Below are 22,101 nucleotides of genomic sequence, written 5' to 3'. Positions count from 1 at the left end.
AAACTTTATTTCACTTACAGAATAAACTATATTGATCTATTATTATTGTAATATATGTATAAAAAACCATTGTCCCAACATCTGTAACTGTTTTTACTGTAGGTGCGTGTTGCCATTTTTTTTTCTCTGATTTACTGAACCATGCTTCAATAAAGTTGACTCTATGATTATAACATATAACAGTACACAAGAGAATATTTTATCACTGTTGATGTTTCGTCTCTAATCACCGTAAAAATATTTAAAATCCGAATTTCATACGCAAGCACCTCAAGGTTACTGTATACTCGCTCATCCTCAGCTTGTCAAGTCAAGGCTTAGTCAAGTCCCAAGCTACTGTGTTAATACACAGTAAACACCAGTTCTCTCTCTCTCTCTCTCTCTCTCTCTCTCTCTCTCTCTCTCTCTCTCTCTCTCTCTCTCTCTCTCTCTCTCTCTCTCTCTCTCTCTTTAATGAAGTGTGCATTACTGTACCATAAATGTTTATGTACAAAATTAAAAATAATTCCATTAATGAATTTTATGTTTTTAAGCAACTAAAAAATTATTTTCCTAATTCTTTTGGTAGGAGTGAGCAGCTGCAGTCAGCTGATTCTCAGAACGTAAACATTACAAATGTGGGACGATCGTTTTTTTTTTTTTTATGCATATTATGATGATAACAGATCAAAATAATAATACAGTATACTAAATGGATTCTGTAAGTGAAATAACATATTAATGTGTTTACATTAATATTAATATATGAAAATTAGTAAATCACTGTAGCATGTAATACATTCACAAGAGAATTTTTATCACTGTTGATGCCCTGTTCCGTGAACTATTACGTAGGTTCGAGAGCATGGAAAGTGTTTATGTGCTTAGGGAGTGCTTATAACAGTGTGGGAAAGGTTAATAACAGTGTGGGAAAGTTTAATAACAGTGTGGGAAAGTTTAATAACAGTGTGGGAAAGGTTTATAAGAGTGTGGGGAGGCTTTATAAAGCCTAAAAATATATATGTTTGCAGTAAATAGTAAAAATATATATGTTTGCAGTAAATAGTAAAATAGATATAAGGTTGCTACTTCGCGGATTTTCGCTGGTCGTGGGGGTTCTAGAACTAACCCCCGGGATAGACGAGCGACGACTGTATACATGTTCAAATTTTACTCCATTAAATTCCACTATTTTCTTGGTGCCAATAGATAAACTACGTCATCCAGTTCATTATGAAACTTCTCAGTTTTCTTAAAAGTCTTGTTTGGTTGAGATGTGATAATCATCAGTGAATAGAGACTAATAAGTTTTGCAGTATACCGTCAATATTGCTGTGTTGAAAGATACAACTGGACAGATTGTTTCTTGTGGAATACCCAGTATGACTGGGATTGGTTTGGGTTGTACTCCTTTAGCTGGTATATGAAACATTTGATTTGAGATGAATTGTGAGGCTGTGCATCTCTGTCCACCTTAATGTTTTTTTAGTTTATTGAATAATAGGAGGTGATCAAATTCCAGTATCTGAAGGCTTTTACCAAACTCAGGAAAAGTTTTTGCAAGGAAGATGAAGGGAATTGCTATCAGTTTGATTTATTTGAAATGAATTTTACATACTATTAGAGATAACTATATCTATATATCTGCAGCTGCTGTCATCATTCAAAATGAAGGTCTCTTTTGTGACTCTGGGGACTGTCTAGTTCACCCGTTCTCTTCCAGGTGTTTCTTGGATGTTTTGGTTCTCGTCAGAATTCTTGCTATCATTCTGTGCGGTAGTCGGTGCATTTACTAGTTTGACTGTTGGCTGTTTTTTAATGATATTGTGACTTGTTTTGCACAGTCAGGATATCTGACTGGCAGTAGGAACAAAAACATAAGGTTTTGCATCCTTGTAGGGGAGTAGTTACGTCATTGCACGTGTTGCGGTGCACTGTAGGCAATACTTAAGGTTCTTTGCAGTGTTCGTTTGGCCCCTGGCTTCAACCCCTTTCATTCCTAATACTGTACCTCCATTCATAATATCCCTTTCTTTCTTCGTACTTTCCTCCTCTCCTAACAATTGATTCACAGGGCGACTGTGAGGTTTTCCTCCTGTTACATCTTTCAAACCTTTTTACTGTCAGTATCAATTTCAGTGTTAAATGACCTCATAGGTCCCAGCACTCGGTCTTTGGCCTAAATTCTATACTCTATTCGATTCCAGGTTTTGCATGAATGATTTCTTCATTAACACATTGTATTCTGTAGAATTAGATAGGCACTGTATTTGTAGTGTTAGATAGGCACACAGTTTGTGCCTACTGTAGGGGTTAGGGGTGTGATATCAAGTTATGACGTGAAGCATGTAGGGAGTGGTCAGATGAATTTATTAATAAATTTGTGTATATATAGTATAGGAAGAGGAGAGAGTCAACTAATTGAGGAAGCAGTTAAATAGAAAGGGTTGTGGACCTTTTACTTCCCTTCCTGCTTCATCATCACCTACTTCGTCTCCTCCATTCTTACACTCTTATTACCACCTCCCCTGCTTAGCCTTGAACCTACAACCTCAGCTCTGCCTTCTGCTCCCCCTTCAGATTAGGAAAACCGTGTAGAAGGTTTGACTGAATTTGGGTAACCAATCTGCATCCTGCCATGTAGTGTGCACTTTATTGTGGTCCCCTTTGAGAGGCAGAAATGATCGAGTCTTTAGAAGTGGCCTCTTTAAAACATTAAGTATGAAAACTCTCTGGTAATCCTGACATCTTTGAAAAACAAGCAAATTCCTTACATTTTTGGAGAATGTTGGCTTTTGCAAAGGAGACATTAGTCTGTTGTTCCTGCGTTTGTTTAGATTTGAAACAACTTTAAGGTAATTCCCCTCCCCTGGTTGTTAAGATGCTGTTTAATGGTAGGTATGTTAAAGCCTATTAGAAGTGATATTACAGTAATTATTTTCTGAGCTAGGGGCTTGAACCCCAGTGTCTAAAATTCAGTGTTCATTTTTGTTAACTATTTGGTTAAATTAGCACATGAAAAGCTTAATCCTGATGCGTTACCTCTGCTGAAGATAAATATTCATAAGAGCTAGTGCTACTTCATTAAATTTTGAGAAATTTTTCTCTGGAGCACACATGTAATGTGGCACATTGGGGATATTCCCGTTTTTGCTGTTTTTCCGTAAAAACATGGAGATATTCATTTTGCAGTCTTTGGTCAGCTAGTTGTAGCGGATACAGTCTTTTCTTGAATCGAATGAAAGAGCAGCCTTGTAGTCACTCTTACTTAATTTTAAAGAATGGTTTTTAGTGTTGTGAGTATGAAGGTATAATATTTGTATAGGAGCATACCTTTGTATCAGTAAAGATATTCTTTTAGTTTTAATTGTCGTTTGTTAGGCTGTCGAACCCAGGCATAGGGGTGTCATTAACACTACTGCGGCAGTTTTTCCATAATGCTGCTCTTACCATGTCATACTAGAAAGCCTTACTTCCTGAGAGGGATCAATCTTCTGGTGGCAGTACTACCCAAGAAGGATCCCAGATCAGGTAAGAATGTTTTAGGTTTCTTGCAAGAAACCTTCAGTTTGCTTGGCTGAGTGGATTCTTGTCTGCCTACATCCTTCTCTCAACGTGGGAATTGGCTGTCTTTAACAGTCAAGATTCATCCAAAATAATGTAAGTTTTCTTAATTAAATTCATTAATTGATACTTACCTACTGTTATAGCAGAACCTACCAAGCTTCCTCACAACTTAAGTTGTGAAGAGGGAGTCTAATGAGAACTAAAACATTTGTGATACACCTGGTGGATGAAAGGTGAACTAGATAGTCATCAGGGTCAGCCAAGCAATCTTCTTTTATTTCAAACTGTGACTGCACCTGCTAGCACAAAGATATTGCTATCAATAATAGTAGGTAAGAATCCACATGATTTTATTACGAGAATTTACATACTGGCCCACAAAAATTTGTTCAGGAGATCGAATACTGTTTCCACTAAATATATGAAGCTGGTATGAATAATGAGGCAGCCAAAATAACTGCATCAAATTTAAAAATTTCAACAAACAATTGTGACATTGCTGAAGTGCATCGTACAGAATAAATGGCAGTACTTGTAGAATTATGAAACCTACAGTGATTACAAATTGAAGTACAGTAGCCACTCACAGTAGAATTGCAGCAGTTATCATTATTAAAAGAAAGACATAAAGAAGCAGTATCTTGTCTGATATTTGGACACACCTGTTCAACACTACTTTGTAACATAGAGAATCAGTATATACAACTTTAGCAGTAAAACGTATCATAAAATGCTTTAAAATTGATGATGAGTGAAAGTACTGGGACACATGTCTGGCAAAGGAATTTTGTCAAAATATTCAACATTTTTAGGTGCCAGTTAACATTTTTTTACAAAGCTGTAATTTAAAAAAATAGATGATAGGTGAGGTGTAATTAGATTTCAAGAAGAAATGCTTCATTCTAGCCCTGTGAAGGGGCTATTAATCTTTTTCGTAACTACCTGATTGTAATGCACCTCTCCTCCTCTCACAGTCTCCACCTTTACTCATATTCCCAACTCATAAACAGCACGGTTTTGATGTTGTTGTTACTTGTTATAAAAGAAAGACCACAGAGAAAAAATGCTTTTAATAAAATGCTGAATCAGAATATCTGGTAAGATTCGTTGAGGGTTTAGCTGTAAATGCTGTGATCCAAGAGTGTGTGGTCTAGATTAGATGACGCCTCTCTTAGTTGAGAGAAGAGTGGAAACCTCCAAAGCTACCAGAATATGAGGAAAGGCTTCCTTTGATGTAGTTACTCATATTCCATTGTTGTATACCTCTATGTGATTTATGGAATCTGTACATAATTTTCTTCACAAGATTGAAGAATGGTGGACAATAAAATACTTCTGTCACACTGCTGGAATTACTAAAAAGAAATTTCCATGAAGATGGAAATTTAGAGATGGCAGGTTTAAATAATGATTGGGAATATATAATGAAGACATGGTTGTAGTATCATCGATGATATTTACATTATAATTATAATGTATAAGATACAAGCAACATAAGTACAGTAATTATATCCTTTTTGCAGTTGCTAATTATAATTTTTATATATGTAACTTACCAAGTAATTACATAGTCTATGTTTGTAACTCGTGCAGCATCTAAAAATTTGAAATTCGCGGTAGCGTTCGATTGTTTTAGTGTAGGTCCCGCCCACTATCAGGGGAGGAAAGGTACAACACCGCTGAATAGCGTCAGTCCATTTCTTCCGGTTAATGACTGTAGTTCAGTTGTCACAGCTGCTATTGTTTCGAGATTGGTCACCGGATGGTTGCTCTTTGTCTCCGTTTGGTGTTGTATTCTGAGCTTTTGGTAGCATTTGAGCTATTTTCAAATAGCCTAGGATTCATTAGACACAGTAACAGTGATGCCGGACAACACCTCAGCCTTGGCCTACATAAAGAACCAAGGAGGCAGCCTACTCATTCTCCCTTTATGAGGCCACCAAAGACCTTGTTTTATGGGCAAAGAAGAACTGCACCGTTCTGGTGACAAGATTGATTCAAGGGAAAGCTAAACGTAATAGCAGACTGACTGAGTCGGCGCAGACAGGTCCTTCCCATGGAATGAGCACTAGATCTACAGGTGTGCACCGACCTGTAGAAGTTGTGGGGACAGCCGTTGATAGACCTGTTCGCGACGTCGAAGAACCATCACCTCCAGTTGTTCTGCTCTCTGGCCCCAGACCCTCTGGCATGGCCGACAGATGCCATGCTCCAGAATTGGTCCTTCCTAGACCTGTACGCCTTCCCGCCATTCAACATTGTGAGGCAGGTGATCAACAAGTTCATATCCCATCAGGACATGAAGATGACTTTGGTAGCCCGTTTTGGCCTCGAAGAGAATGGTTCCTGGATCTCCTTAAGTTGTTAGTTGACTACCCCAGGCTCCTTCCACAAACGTCAAAGCTTCTCAAACAACAGCACTTCCACCAGTTTCATTGCAACCCAGCTGTTCTTGCTCTGACAGGGTTCAGACTGTCAGAAGACTTGTCAGAGCGAAGGGGTTGTCAAAACCAGCTGCGGAAGCAATTGCTGAGTGTAGAAGGCAGTCTTCTTCCAGAGTCTACCAAGCGAAGTGGGCAGTATTCTGCAGCTGGTGCAGAAGAAATAATGTCTCTTCTGAAATCTCTGTAACGAACACCCTTCTTTTCCTGAGGACTAACAGAGGTTTGTCTTCCTCAACGATCAAGGGGTACCGAGCAATGTTAGGTTCTGTGTTTTAGCACAGAGGTCCTTGATCTGGGATCCAGTCAGGACGTCAGCAACTTGATCAAGTCTTTCAATGCGACCAAGGAAAACAAGACTAATGCAGTAGCATGGAATTTGGACGTCGTCCTCAAATGGTTGTCAGGTCCTCCTTTTGAACCTCTTTGCACTATTTCCTTAAGAGACTTGACAAGGAAAACTTTTTCTGGTTGCCTTAGCCACAGTGAAGAGAGTCAGTGAGTTGCAAGCCACTGACAAAAGAGTAGACTTTTCTCAAGGAGACATGGTCTGCTCTTTTATGCTAGACTTCCTGGCCAAGAATGAGACCCCCTTCTAAGCCGTGGCCTCTTTCTTTCTCCATAAAAAATTTGATGGAAATTCTTGGACTGGATGAGGAAGAGAGGACTCTTTGTCCTGTCAGGCACTAAGGCACTACCTTAATAGAACAGCAAAGATCAGAGGTCCCTCAAGTAAGCTCTGGTGCTCCATGAAGGTCCCTTCTAGACCCCTTTCCAAGAATGCAAAATCATTCTTTTTGAGAGACATCATCCTGGAATCGCTTCCAAGAATTCACAAGGACCTTCTACCAGTCTTGAAAGTTAAAGCCCACGAGATTAGAGCCGTTCACCGCCTCATTGGCTTTCAAACATAATGTCAATCAACTTTCTGGAAATGCAAATCTGTGTTTGCAATGCACTACTTGCATGAAATAGAAGCTATTTTTGAAAACTGCAGTACCCTGGGTCTGTTGTCGGTGGCTGGTATGGTGTTGGGGGAGGAAGCTTAGGGTCCGCTCCTATCCTACCTCTTTTTGCCTTGGTTAGGCTGTTGAGTTCTCGGGGAGCCTGGGGATACTATTTACCTGGAGTACCCACCATTCCTTTTTTATGGTTGGGTAATGGTTTTAATGAATATAGTGTGTAGGTACTGTGCCCAGGGCAATGGCACTCTTGTATGGTTATGTTAGCCATCGGACTACTCCATGGGCTGCATAACCTCCTTTGATGCTCTATGGCATTTGGAATACTCCTTTGCTGCAATGCTTCCCACTAATATAGGGTTACTCCACAGCTTCACTGCTGCGCCACTATAGTTAAGATGAGCACCAAACAGAGGCAGTATCAGTCTGCAGCAGCTCTCTTAACAGGTAAGGGTACAACAACTTTTTTAACCAGTGCTTTCTAGAATTTTTGTCTCATATTCATTCTTCTGCTGAAAGTTTTTGAGATTACATATGTCCATGCATCCCACCTTCAGCCAGTAATTATGTTACATATATAAAAATGAGTTTTATATACTGTATACTTAAGTAATTACTGAATCAGAGCCCTCCCTCCTCTCCTCTCACGGACATTAAGGGCACAAATGGACTGACGCTATTCAGCGGTGTTGTACCTTTCCTCCCCTGATAGTGGGCAGGACCTAGTCACCTACAATAAAACAATCGAATGCTACTGCGAGTTTCAAATTTTTATCTGCCACATGTATTAGAAACATAGGCTATGTAATTACTTGGTAAGTATATATAAAACTTTATTTTATTATTAAAATGTCATGTTTTTGAGTCTTATAGTTAGTGTAGGGCAAGATTTTCACCATTTGTGTATTAAATTAATTTGAATGGGATATATTCATTGCTGTTTTTTAATCCTTCATTGATAATAAAGTGCAGGTGGCATCCAAGAGATACTTTATATTTTTTCTTTTTATATTTCCCCAGTATGCTGTGCTAGCGGGATTAGGCGTTTTTGTGCTGATACACCGCGAATGAAGAAGGCTGGAGAGCTCAAAACAAGGTGGTGCATAAAGAAGATGTGTGATAACTTTAGGCTTTTAAAAATTACAAAAATGGAAACTTGAGCATTGGTAAACTAATTAGTAAACAACAATTAGAAGTTTAAATGAGTGAAAATTTGTATGTATGAATTATGTGGGTATATCCTCATTTTGCACTTTTATATCCATGTTTATTTTACATTCACTAAAAGCAAATAGACAATTTGAAACTTTAAAATCTTGCAAGACTGTATTTTTTTTATATATAGATATCACTTTATAATGTCAGACATGAATGCTAAGATAACCAGGGGCACAGGTTATTAGTTTATTTCTGTTCTTTCTTAATACAGTAGTTGCCAGCATGAGATGCTTCAACATATTTATTACAGGCACAACTTCTTTTTTGTTGTAGGTACTGTTGAAACTAAGTTAATTTTTTGTTTGATGTTCATTTTGTAAACTATAATATTAAGATTCTTTCAAGTAGGAAATCAGTTCTTTTATTATTTTTTTGTATTTAAAATCAGTTTTACATTAATGAATTAGAGTGAAGATTGCATTTTGTGTGTATGAATGTTATGGATATTTATCAAATTTATTCATCGCCTGAAATATTTGGAGCTCTCCTTATCCCTATACTGTATGTGCTGTGTAACCATAGGCAAAAGTGACTTGTCATTTTATCCATTCATGTTGACAGCTTTGTCATAAAAAGGATATGTGACTTGAGTGGTATATGCTATTGTCTTTTATAATTAGATAAAGATAGACAATACAGTTTTGATATATTTTGAGAAACTTTTCTTGTTCAATGTCCAATAAATCATGGGAATTTCCTTAGTTGAAGTAACAACAGATTTCATTTGTTTTTGAAGGAGGCCAAAATTGTTCATTCGTTATTTTTTTGGGTTTACATTAACAGGTTATTGTTCTTCCATGAGGAGGAAATCAGTGGGACTCATAAGGTTAATAGACATCTTTGTTTTCAGTTTACCAGTGTTGTTATTGGTGGTGGGGTTCATGGATGTCAGTAGTTTTATTCTAAGGTGTTAGCAGTAAACAGGCAGATGGAAATTATGTGGGCTTATTTTTTTTTCTTTTTTATGAATTATTGTAGTGAAATTAAAAGCACTCTTATTATGAAAGGCACTGCTGTTGATCAGTTCTAAAAAAAGCCAATGCTTCCATACCATGATAGGTTTTGGTTCCCATTGCATTTTGTTGCAGAAGCAGAGCATGAAGGTCACCGCTTCTTGATCAGACTTCCTGCTTATTGGGGTATATTCTTTTGTGTTATGGAAAGCCGTAGCATTGTGATGAGTTTGTAAGTGTTTTAGTGTAGTTATTTCAATGATAATGCTTGAAAATATCAAGGAATAGGGTAGTGATGAAAGGTTAATTCTTACTACCTTGGTGTTCGTTATGGAAAACGTTCACCAATAAATTCAGACTGCCATTTCACATGTACTTGACTAATGTAATCTTGTCAAACCATCAGTGTTAAAGTAAATACTGTACCCAGAAATAAAAATCAGTTTGCCTCCAATTTATTTATGAAACAATCCATTGCCAGGACAGTATGTACAGTAAAAAAGTTACAGATTAACTGACCCAAGATATAAGTTGATCTTTATATTATATTTATTGATGCTGTGTATATTTTCTGGTATATGCACAGTTTCTTGACTTTTGCAGAGGGAACTTGAGTATGATAAGACAGCTCAGTTAATACTTCATCCTTAGATTTGATTTGAAAAGTTTTATTTCCTTTTATTGTTTTTTCACAGATGGTTAAAATCTCACTTGTTTATCATGTTAGTTCCATATGGTGTACTGTACTTTAGAAATAGAAGTGAATCTATAGGTGTTCTGTACACAAGTTTTATATAAAAATCTTTGTAATGAGAATTTAGGTAAATAAGAGTAGACTTAATGCAGAAAGCTGAAGTTTAGATCATTTGCACTTGTACTTATGTAAACACTGATAATGATGAAGTATGTCTAATGTGTATATTGTTTTAAGAATCTATTGCAAAATATATTTTATATCTTGTGATCAGCATTATCAGTAGGGTGTTTTGTTATTTGTATTTATACAGTGGTTAAGCTTTTTCAACAGTATGAGTTGCATACTGTTTCATACATAAAAGGATCTGCATTTTATTATAACTGTTCTTGTAATCCATTCATTGTTCTTGTTCATTGAAGTGTGGTGCTTAAGAGCATTACTGTGTACAGATGATTCAGTACTGTATTATAAAGAACCAACTGTTGAAGAGTTGCTGTTTGTGCAAAGCATTCTGGTGATTCCTTAGTTTATTGCTGGAGTTGTTGACAAATTTTTCAATCTTTTTAGGACTTGTGACGGAGGTTACACTGAAGAGATTTGTAAGATGTATTTTTCTGACAGGTCAAGATTGATTGAAGGAGAAATATGCCTGAAAGGTGGCTGGACACTACAGAACTGTGAATTTTTCATTTACTTACAGACTACAGTTTATGCAAATGATAAATGGTAATGCTCTTGAATTATAATATGATTTTTATACCAGAAACCAGTTTTGTGATACAGTGAGCTTGTGATGAGAGTCATTATATACACTGTATATTGTTTCTTGTTCATCTATAGCTGCTTTCACAAGTGTTTTTACCATGTTGAAATGTTTGTATTTCAGCAATCACATCTTGTAATTGTCCGTTTAAGGCTCTGGTCAAGAAGCCTTATACCTCTTGAGTAATAAAGTGAGGTTTCACTGTTGGGCAGGAAAATCAGAATATTTTAACAGTGAATTTATGATGTAAATAGATCACAATGTTTGTCAACAGGCACTACTTTATTAACCAAACTTTGCCATTTTAGATGGATGATATACAGGTAGTATGTTATAGGCTTACATATTTTCATTCTTGTTGCATTGGAGTGAAATAACATGCTGAACAGTTCATATGCTACACTGGCACAAGACTACATTGAAATCAATATAGCATGAGAGTAACCAGGCTGTTAGCCTCAGATAATCCTGCTTTCCCTTCATCTTTTATGTAGGGAGGAGGTCAGGAAGTCTTTTATTCTTGTAATTGCCAATGGGTCTGGTAAATATACTTTCTATTAGCAGGAATCAAAAGAGTTGAGGTAAGATGGTACTGTTTGTCATTACTTAGTAAAAAATGTTTGTATTCAGAGATGAACTTTGTCATCTTACAAGTACAACTGCTTTTTGTTATTTCCTGTTTGTTTGTTCATTGATTTTCTTTTTAAAGCAGTGTGAAGATGTTCATTCCATCATTTGATTAAACTTTTTTGTAAGAACCATTTTCATATCCTTTATAGCATAACCAAAAAGAAAAAAAATAACAGGAAACATTTGATTGAACCATAGTGAGGTATACCACTCCTTATGTCCTGAACTCAGTGATCTTGTTAAATTATATTTTATAACCAAATCACTCCATTTCCTCTGGTGCCCAGTTTGGGTGGTTAATTTCATGTGTAAGAGTTTTTTTTTTTTTACTAACCCTATTTCTTCTGGCGTTCTAGTAGATTAATTTCATGTGTAGGTGTTTACAGTGGAAATGGATATGGGTACTCCTTCCAAAAAAGTTAAACATTACTCAGGCACTTAATGAATGTAGAAATAGATAAAAGAAAGAAAACATTCAAGATAAAAGCAAAAAATAAAACTTAAAACTACAACAAAAAGGACTCCATATTGCCTCACCATAAAAAGTGGAAAACTTAAGAGAAATCTGTTTGTAACAGCAAAAGTGCACTGATAACCTTAACCACCCCTTTCAGGAAAAAAATATGAAGTTGCATCGTTGGCAATCATTATATATACCTAATACAAAATGAAGGGAAGAGAAGAAAACTGATTACTGTATTAACATCAAGAATGCAAAGAAAAAACAAAACTCATACCTCGAATAGACACTGATAATACCCTTAATCATCAGTCTAAGACAGGAAGAAGGTCTTTCAACTGCAACATCAAACCATGAAAAAAATTGTACTTAGAATTTGGTTACATTCCACTGGATACTTTGGATAAGATTTCTCAGGTTTTACTCAGTTACTTTTTAATTTCTTTAATATTTGAATTAATGCATTTGGGTTTATTTTAATATTTTTAACAATGTTGGGAAATATATAATTTACAACTTCAAATAGACTTGTCCAAAGAATTCACCACAGCAATCAGAATGAATGCCATGAATATTTCGTATGAAAAGTAAATGCATTTCCCAACATTAATGAACAATATATAAAGTAAGCAGTATTAACTTGGCTAACAGAAGATCAGCTCAAATGTAAAGTAAACCAGAAACCCCCCAAAAATATATCCTCAACCTGAAATTCAATAATTGATAATTCATTATATATTTCACCTTCATTACGGCGCTGAATAATCCTGATGGGTTCCAGCGCTTGTTTTGCAAGACCTAAATTTCATAATCAATCAATCAATTATATATAAAATATCAAAATAATAAATATTGAATATCGAAAAATAAAACACCCAACATCGCCGTCAAAAGTATTAAAATAGATCCAAATACATTCATTCAAATAACATAAAGTAGATAAGTGAAGCCTGACTACTCCAAGTATCCAGTGGAATGTAACCGAAATTCAAACTGCAGTTATATATAAGAACTTCAGTACATTAAACAATGTGATAAACATAATAAAAACTTTTAATGCACTTGAGCAACTAACGTCCATTCTAAAATCTCATATAGTAAAACTAATTGAGGGTTCCAAATTTCAATACTGTATTCTGTCACTACCTTGAGCGCCCGCGCGCCCACCCACCACACACACACACATATATATATATATATATATATATATATATATATATATATATATATATATATATATATATATATATATATATATATATAGGTGGTTAGACAGCTAGTGCCAGCCACTATTGAAGCCCCCTAATTTCCATGGTCGTTTTCTTTTCAAGGGACGATATGGGTATTTATGAAAATTAACATTTATATATCTATGAACATTAACGTGTTCTTAAATAATTTTAAATAATACGTGTAAATTTCTGATATATTCAAATGCTAGATATTTGACAGGCCTCCACGATATTGCAAAGCAAATATAATTTTATAGATTAATAGAAAACGAAAATGCTGTACTCGAATGCTATGATTCGCTACTGACTTTGACTTCGAAAATATGGATATATATACGTTACGGGTTATCACAAAAATAATGAAATTGGTTACAGTCATTTGGGGGCAAAAAAATTAAGAATAAGGCTAGAAATTGTATTTACCTTTAATTCTTCAGAAGAAAAATTTACCTTAATTATCGAACATCCTCTGTTGTTGTTGAGGTTGTTTTGGACAAGAAGTGATGGTGCTACAAATTTTACGCTCTTTATATATCGTCTTCTAGATGTCGGATTATCGGTAAATTTGGAGTCGTTTGTGTGTTTAAAAACCAGTAGATGCGCAGATATATACTGATATAAGAATTAGTGTCGAGCAGTGAACAGTTTTTCTGGAAAAGCAAGTGATCAGTGATATGTGGTATCTCAGCTCCTTTCACTCCTTGATGGGATGGACTGGAGATAATTTCTCTTTTTCCGAGTTTTGTTTTTAACATATTTTTCAAATAGTGTCTTGGCACTGCGAAGACGGTAAACTTAATATGTACGACTTGGTAAAACCAGCTGGTGGTGCTCAATGTGTACAACCCTTTAGAAATCTGTTTCTCTCCAGTCATTTTGCCTGATGCCTCGATCAAGGCTTTAGGGCTGGTCAGGTCACTCATTAGCCAAAACTCGGATCAAGTTTGAGTTATTTACTGAAGTTCAAGGACATTTCCTTTTTGCATTATTTTGAAAAGATGCGATATTTGTCCCGATGGTGCTGGGAGTAGCCTAAACAAGGTTATTGCTGAAAGCCAACCATTTAAACTTGAGTTATGGTAGGCGGTGCTGTAAGCTTAGTCTACTCATAGGCCTAACCTGACGTGGATAATAGGCCTGTGATGCATTGCTGCTAAAAGCCATGGACATGATTCTCTCATTTAGGAGTTGAATAAACAAGCAAACTCTTGGATGATTCCAGGCTAGTAGGCCTTGGCAGTGAAATAGCATTTTGTGTGGAATAGTAATTAATCTTTGCAACATATGTTGCATGTTGCTATTTATTGCAGTTATGCTGAATTTTCTCCTCCCTTTCGCCTTTCAAACATGCCGTATTTTTTCTTTTCACTTTTTTCATGTACACAGAAATGTGAAGACTGCTGTGTGATTCTTGGCGTGATTGCGTATTCCATGACAAATTTTCAATATACAACCAGCCATTTAAAGTTTGAAGTGCAATGTAATGGCATTTAAGATGTGATATTTTGTAACCCCTCACATGATCTATTGACACTTGGCATGCCAGCTGTACCGTGCATTGTTTGTCAATTTATGCAATGGTCCACAGATTTTTACTTAGTGTTGGTGCAATGCTCACAATAATTTTCAGGCCCATTGGCATATGTCTGCATAATTCTCAGTTTCTAAGAATTTACCGTAATATCAAAGTATATTATCAATAAGGTACTGAAGGTCCAGTATCAAAAATTGATTTTTATCCAATTCTTTCTGCTGGGACTGAATGATATCCATGGAACAAGTTACTGTAGCATGTTTAATTATTAAAGTACTGCAGACAGTAGAGAGAAACTTTTTGAAGGTTATGCTAGTATGCTTGATTATTTATTTGTTTATGCATCTCTTGATTAAAACTTATTGATTTTGAGGTTCCAGGTAAAACAAACTGTTAGGCAAAAGCATTGCAATTTTCCATGCAGTGTGCTCTCTTTCCTCCCAATACCTTTACTTGTCCACCATGAGCACAGTCTTAACGTTATTTTTTTTCAAATATTAATTTGATGATGATTTTGTCATAAATGATTGTCTTATCAGAGTGATATTGTAAGTGATATTTTTTTTATCATTATTTCACCTCTACCCCACAGATAATCAATACTCTGAAGTTTATTGCTTTTAATTTTGGCTCATTATCCCTGGATGTTCATGAAATAAATTACACATAGTGACTCTGCTATTTTTCTTATAAACTGCTCTCACTCAAGGATACCTGTTCCTTCCTTTATGTAAACAAATGTTTTACTGTCTGATCTCACTGACAGTCTTGAACTAATCTTTAATATCCCCTAACTGCCCTGAATTCCAATTGTACATCCATCCCCAAAGACCTGAAGTTGTGTACTTTGTGTGTAAAACGTTTTGTTGTAAACCTGTAAGTTGCTTATTGACAATAAGAGCAAATGGAGAAGTGCCCTGAGAAAGAGTGCAAGTGAATACTGTATCATAAGGTCCTTATTCCTGGAAATAGTAACATTCCCTTTCTCGTAAAATTTTTATTTTATAAAATTTAAAAACCTGTTAAAATTATGAATATTTGGTTGAAATATTTGAGAATGATTCCATGAATAATTTTTGTGAGTGTAGGCATGCATCAGTGTATGGGCATTCTGTTACCAGTTCCAGTTAAACAATATGATATTAAGAAAATATTTTATAAAGAATCACCCCAAAAGGGGATAGTGCTGTTAGTGCACTTCATGTGGTACACTGAAAGCATTATTAAAGGTTGTTTGCAGTGTCCTATTGGCCTGTAGCCTTTTACTTTACTTTCATTCCTGCTTTTTTTCTTGTCTTGCTGTCCAACCACTCCAAAACCCTTTTTTTTGGTGTCATGCTGAAAGAGTCCTGGTGCTTGGCTTTATAGTTTTATTTTCATAAATCTAAATAGTATAAAGATTCCCAATAAGAAATCTGCAAATAATAAAAAAAGGGTTTACAATCTAGGCCCGTATTACTTTTGCAGTAGAAATATGGGTAATGACAAAGGAAATAGTGGAAATTTTTAAAAATATTGCTATATAATGTTGAAATTCATGACGAGAGTGCAGTGGAAAGATTATCATAGAGATAGGTTTCTAGAGGCTGGAAGGTAGACTGAAATCTCAAGATTAAGATGGTTTTCACATGGGATGAGAAGGGATGAGGAGCAGTAAGTCAGAGATGCTTAGATAACCTATGGTAACAACAGAACAAAGGCTTGTAGAGTTAACCAAGAAATCATTAGAAGATATTACTGTACAGTATAGATGAAGACTAGATCTGATGGAAGTTTATTCAGAAAATGCACTGGGCAGATGACAGTGCTGAGAACTCTTTTTCACATCAACCCCATGAAGGAAAAGGCTGATTCATAAGTGTTTTGATGATGATGATGAGTATGTATAAGGCTTGTGAATGCGAGAAAGGATTTCATGTAGGTATATACATAAGAATTTCTTGTGTGGATAGCAAAATTTTTTTGGTGATGCAATAGAACATGCTAGGTTAGCCTTTGCTTGAGGGATATTGATTACTATTAATATATGAGGGTTAAAAAGATATTTATGATAGTTAATTGTATAAAATGTTAATAACACTTTTAGATTAAGTTAACAACATCTGCAGTCTGCAAATGTCGATCCATGAGATCCTGATGACTGCAAATATTATCATTATAATCTGCATTAAGCCATGCGAAATCATCTATAGTGAGCAATAGAATGATAATATTTCCATGCTTATAAGTCCTCAGTGTGTGATTTGCCAGAGTTGGTTTTTGGGGCCAATCCCTTGGAGTGTCAAAGGGTTAAAGAAGTATATTTCACAAACTATAAGAAATTTAGTGTGGTAATCTAAAGTACACTCAAACAGTCTTAGGCTACCATGATTATTTAATTAAACCAATTTCTACTAATGACTTAGTATTTGGAACCTAAAGATGTTGAGAGGTAACAAGTGGATTGAGACAGTTTCTGACATAATTGCCATCTGACTAATTGATGAATCCTTTGTAATAAGCCATATTGCTTGTTTTTATATTTTAGAATACTGTTTTGGCATCACACTGGCAGATGGCATCAATATCCATTGTTGTACCAGGCAAGACAGTTTCATGCAAACTGTCAATAAAATTAAAAGTGTTAGTGTTATTAAAAGATTGTTTGGATGATGTATGAATGGTTTCTTAAGGTACAACAATCCCAAGAATACAAATTACCCCAGGTACATTGTTTTCCCTTCTTGAATGATCACTTTATACTCCCCTCTTGAATGATCACTTTATTCTCCCTTCTTGAATGATAACTTTATATATTTTATAAAGTAAAGTACTTCTTATTACTATTTTTAACCAGTTACGATAATTTCTTTTTGAGTGGTGAACATATTCTAAATGGAATACAGTATACTTCACTTGCTTATTCTGCACTTTCTTTGGCTGATATGCTCATTGTGAGTGATGATAAAAGATAAGTTTAAAGTACCAAAGCGGTTTGTTGAAAGGTCATGGTCTGAAGCTGCATTGTGGGAATGGTATCCCAGGTTTGGTCTGATTTGTACTAGTGTAGATTTTGTTTACCATTTGACATCCAGGTTGCCTGATTGTGTTGTCCTTAAGTGACCATACCCTGTAAAATTGTAACACTGTTCATATCATTTTAAGATTCTGTATAGTAGGTTGCAGTGTTATGAAAAAGTTAATTTAGCCAGTTTAGTCGTGCAATCAACCATCACTAAAATTAATAGACATTCAATACCAGAGTGCAATCACTGAAGTTGGTGACATTTTAATTTCAGATCTTTCAGTTGTTATGGTATAGCTCTGAAGTAAACTTTAACTGTATACACTCTACAATCTTGCATAAGATTATATGATGAGAGGTGTCTTTAGGATTTTTTGTTGTTAGTTCCACTGTGGATCAGCACAAGTTTGAGTTTTTTTTTTATACAATACCAGTGGTTTTCTACTTGGGGATGTAAGTGCATATATTTTTTTTATTGTGATTAGTATATAGTGTGTCTTTTCTGTTACTGTAATATAATATGATTTCTGTATAAGAAAATACTAGCAGAATTTTGATCAAAGAAGTACTGAATATCATAATTTTTTAGTATTGAAAATTCTAGTGTGTATGATAAGTTTGCATGCTGTATATACATCAGTGAGTTAATGCTTTTGAAATTGCAAGTTATAGTGCCCACTTGTCATTCATGAAGGCATACCATAATTTCATTCGATTTTTAATAAGTCATGTTGCATTTGAAACAGTATTGTAGCATAAATTTATAGGCTATACAGGTCATGCCAGTGAAGAATCTTGTCAGGTTGATAATCAATATGTTTGTAATAGCTTCATTACAGCATTATTGAAAGAATTTTCTATTTTCTTATTTCACTGTTGCTTCTGAGGAAAATTTACTACAGTACAGTACAGTATTTAGATGGAGAAATCTTTCTTTGGAATTTTTCATGCTGTATACCTTCACAGTATGTTTATTTTTTCTTAGAGTAATGGTAAACATAGCTGGCGTGTTATACATATTATGATAATAAAAGTTGAAAAGTTATACTTAAGGATAAGGTATTGAATTAGGGGTGTAGGTATTACTTGAAAGCAACACAACTTTTGCTCATTGTCAATTTTTCATTTTATTTTATTTGATCTGTTTTGCTGTAGACAATGCTGTATTCAACATTTATGATGGTATGACAGTATGCCAAGTATTATTTCTTAATTTTTTTGCATTGTCTGTTAGGCTTGCAAAATTGTTTTCTTTCTAACTATTTTAAGATTATGACTATGCAAACATACCATATTAAATAAAAGGCTAATGAGGGAGTTGCTGAGAGATATGTTGTCCAGAGGCTGGAAAATAGGCTGGAGAGCTTCTAGGTTGAAATGGTTTTGGGCTTGCATGAAAAGAAGAGAGGAGCAATCAGAAAGTTAGTGGAAGTGGAAGTACAGTAGTAGCAGGACAAAAACCAGCAGGAACCCCAGAAAAACCTGGAGAAAAGACATGGTTGATGACCTGGATTAAATAGATATAAAGAAGAAAGTTGGAGAGGGTGGAAAGAGCTCATTACAGTACTCATATAACTGTAGAGGAAAACCTAAAAGTAAAAATTTTGATTATAGCATTAGAAGTTTATGAAGTCAGTTTTTTAAAGTTTCTGGACATTATTGGACACTGATAACTCTTTGGTAAAACAATGACTTGTTAAGTTAACACTTGAAGTCTAAATACCATTCCAGCTTGTTCATGTCAATTGTAGTGTTGTTACTAAAAAGCGTTACTAACTAGCAGTCCTTGAAATACGAAACATTTTTGAAAGAGGTGAAATGATAATAAAGTGAAATTAAAGCAGTGAATGACATAATTCCAGTTGGTTATTTCAGATGAGACCCTTTTGTTTTGGGGACACTTGAAGAGTTTATTATATATATATATATATATACGAGTATATATATATGTAACTTACCCAGTAATTACTTAGCTAAGAGTTTCTACTCGAATGGCAGGTTGAATTTTGAATTTCGCGGTAGTGATTCTTTTTGTGTAGTCAGTAGCTCAGTTTGTTCCTGCTGCTTGTAAAGTCCACACACGGTGTTGAAAAGCAGCTTGGTTTTGGAACATTGGTTTTCTTCCTGTTTGGTGAAGTATTTTGATACAGTACCCTTTTGGCATTGTTGTTTAGACATAGTTTTTTTTTTTTTTTTCGATGATTATAACAATTGTTTACTTTATTGCTAGTTAGGTATGTCTGACACCTGATCTTCTAGTTTCTGGGAATGCAGCAAAGGCTGCAGTACCTGGATGACCACATTGACTTATGACTGTCATGCCCTTTGCACCACTTGCGGAGGGCAGGTTTGTTCAATTAAATTAACATGTGACGAGTGCTTGGAATGGGATGAGCAAAAATGGAAGACCTTGGCTTCTCATTTAGCTAAATTAGAGAGGGACCGAAAGAGAAAGGCAGCTGCTAAAGTCTATGGGAAAATAGCTAGTCAGACTTTGATCCCTAAATCCAGTAGTACTGACATACCTGTTGTTTCTTCTCCTGTTAATCCTGCCTCTCCTGCATCAGTTCATTCTCCTAGACCACCTACTTGTTCTCCTGGCTCCTGCAGTTCCGAACCCGATCGCTTCGCCAGCCTAGAGAATAAGTTTGATCAGAGGTTGAATTTGGTGGTATGTACAGTGGCCCAGTTAGAGGCATTGGCATGTGTCCTTATGGACAAATTTGAAAAGAAAAGTGAAAAAAGTGAAGTGTTAGTGGAGGAGGTGCTGCTCGTCCCACTGATTCTCTTAGGTAATGGTCACTCCCATACTCATCTAAACCTGGGAGGAGGCACACTGGTAGGCCAAGGAAGGTCAGTGGGGTTTGCCCACGGGTAGTTGCCCCTCAGTCCAACCTGTTGCATCCCAGGTTGTGACAAGAGACAGCTGCTGGAAAGGTGTCTCAGATATGCATCAGCTCTTTTCTAGTTCAGGAGAATCTCCTAGGAAGAGGTGTCAATGGCGCTTCTCTGACGAGTCTCACCCGCTGAAGAGATGGTCTTCATTCAGGAATAAGTCTCCTCCACTGCCCAACAAAAGACTGAGGGAGCCTTCCTTCATCCCTAAACCTTCTTGCAGTAAGGGGAACAGCCCGATCGCTTCTCTCCTGAACACCAGGAACGAGTGTACAGACACTCCTCTTCGTCTTGGAGGCGCTTTACTTCGAGCTCCAAGTTCCCTGCTTCGCGTGAGTGCCTTCATTCCTTGTACAGGCACCCTAATCTGGCTGAGTGCCCTGTGTTGGCTGAACGCCTGTTATACACTGAATGCCTGGTAGCACCCAAGTGCCCTGAAGCAGCTGTGTGCCCTGAAGCAGCTGTGTGCCCTGAAGCAGCTGAGCACCTTGAAGCGGCCAAATGCACTTTAATGGTTGAGAGTTCTTCAGCATCCCTAAAGCATTCTAGGACATCTAAAGACTGACTTTTGACTGCATACAGCTGCAGGTGTTTCTGTGGCACCAGCCCAGGATTTGACGTCTTCCTCTAAGCTCCGGGTCCCAACTTCGTCCACATTCGGCTGTGAACCTTCCATCCTCTTCTGGTCTGGACCAGTCACTAGCTCCTTTACTGCGCCAATTGGATAGTATTTTACAATTTTACAGAGACCTTCAGTGCCGACAGCACCTTCTTCAGATCCTGCCTTCAGATGACGAAGATCTTGATCAGGACTCGACCACGTCTCCATACGCGTCCCTGCTTAAATTCTTACTACAGAACTTCTCAGAATTCTTCTCTCCTGCGACTCCTACCTCCCTGGCTTCATGGTTCATGATGAGTAATCAACCTTCAAACTCCGTCAAGCTCCCTAAGATGGTTCTCTCTTCCTTGTTGAAGAAAGCCTTATGTGAAGTGGAGAGCTGGCTTTCTGAGTGTCATGGGAGCTCCTTCCCTGGGAGTGGCTGCTTCCTCCCAAGGGGATTTCTCAGAGTTCATTGACGAGGGATGTAGATCCATTCTCTCTTCTGCCAAGGTATTCTTTTTGGCGCTGGAGCTGGATCATATGTTGAAGAGCCTTTTTACAACCTTTAAGGTATTAAGCTTTCTTGATTGGTGCATAGGAGCTTTGGCCAAGAAAGTTCACGATCCCTCTCTCCCAAGAGACTGCGCTGACAAGGCAGTTAGAGATGGTTCTCAGGAATTAGCTGCCCTTTTTGCAATGGGCATCCTCAATAAGAGGGAACTTTTGGCTTCCTTCACATCTAAGAGCGTGACAGCTTCGCCAAAATTGGCCCTTCTGTTTTCCCCATTTGACAAACATCATTTGTTCCCACAACCCATGGTGAGTGAAATTGGTTGAAGCTTGCATAAAAAATCGACACAAGATCTTTTGACACAATCGATGAAGTGCCAGAGAGATTGGCCCACCTTCTCCGCCAAGTCCTCTTCTCTTCTTCAGCCGCGGCCCTTTTGAGGGAGCAAGCAAAGGTCACAGTCCAGGCCTCGGGGTACAGTCAGGTCCACATCTTGAGCATTTAAGAAAGCTGCAACAAAACCATCCACTTTCAAGTGAGAGCCCAGTCCTCCATGCCCCTGTTGGTGCCAGGCTACTTCTCTTCTGGGAGAGATGGAGCATGAAAGGGGCAGATCAGTGGGTAGTAAAAGTGCTAAAGGAGGGATATTCC

General features: G+C 36.6%; 2 protein-coding genes across 5 annotated transcripts in view; both read left to right on the top strand.

Moving 5' to 3' along the window:
* twr (signal peptidase complex catalytic subunit SEC11 homolog C twr) overlaps positions 1 to 11,335 on the top strand; it is a 33,559-nt gene extending 22,224 nt beyond the window's left edge. The window contains exon 5 of the mRNA XM_067122004.1: positions 7,970 to 11,335. Within this exon, the coding sequence (XP_066978105.1) occupies positions 7,970 to 8,020 (51 nt within the window). The 3' untranslated portion in view covers positions 8,021 to 11,335. The remainder of the gene's footprint in view (positions 1 to 7,969) is intronic.
* A 2,037-nt stretch (positions 11,336 to 13,372) lies between these two features.
* The window catches only part of SppL (signal peptide peptidase-like protein), a 145,825-nt gene continuing 137,096 nt past the window's right edge, over positions 13,373 to 22,101 (top strand). Inside the window, exon 1 of one of the 4 annotated variants that reach the window (XM_067122002.1) lies at positions 13,373 to 13,461. Coding sequence is in view for 1 of the 4 variants with exons in the window: in XM_067122003.1 (XP_066978104.1) it covers positions 13,448 to 13,461 (14 nt within the window). In the remaining 3 variants the exon portion in view is untranslated. The remainder of the gene's footprint in view (positions 13,462 to 22,101) is intronic. The other 3 variants (XM_067121998.1, XM_067122000.1, XM_067122003.1) reach the window with 3 other exon arrangements.

Source organism: Macrobrachium rosenbergii, chromosome 20 (genome assembly GCF_040412425.1).
Source record: "Macrobrachium rosenbergii isolate ZJJX-2024 chromosome 20, ASM4041242v1, whole genome shotgun sequence".
Classification (NCBI taxonomy): Eukaryota; Metazoa; Arthropoda; class Malacostraca; order Decapoda; family Palaemonidae; genus Macrobrachium; species Macrobrachium rosenbergii.
This window is presented reverse-complemented; position numbering and strand designations above follow the sequence as displayed.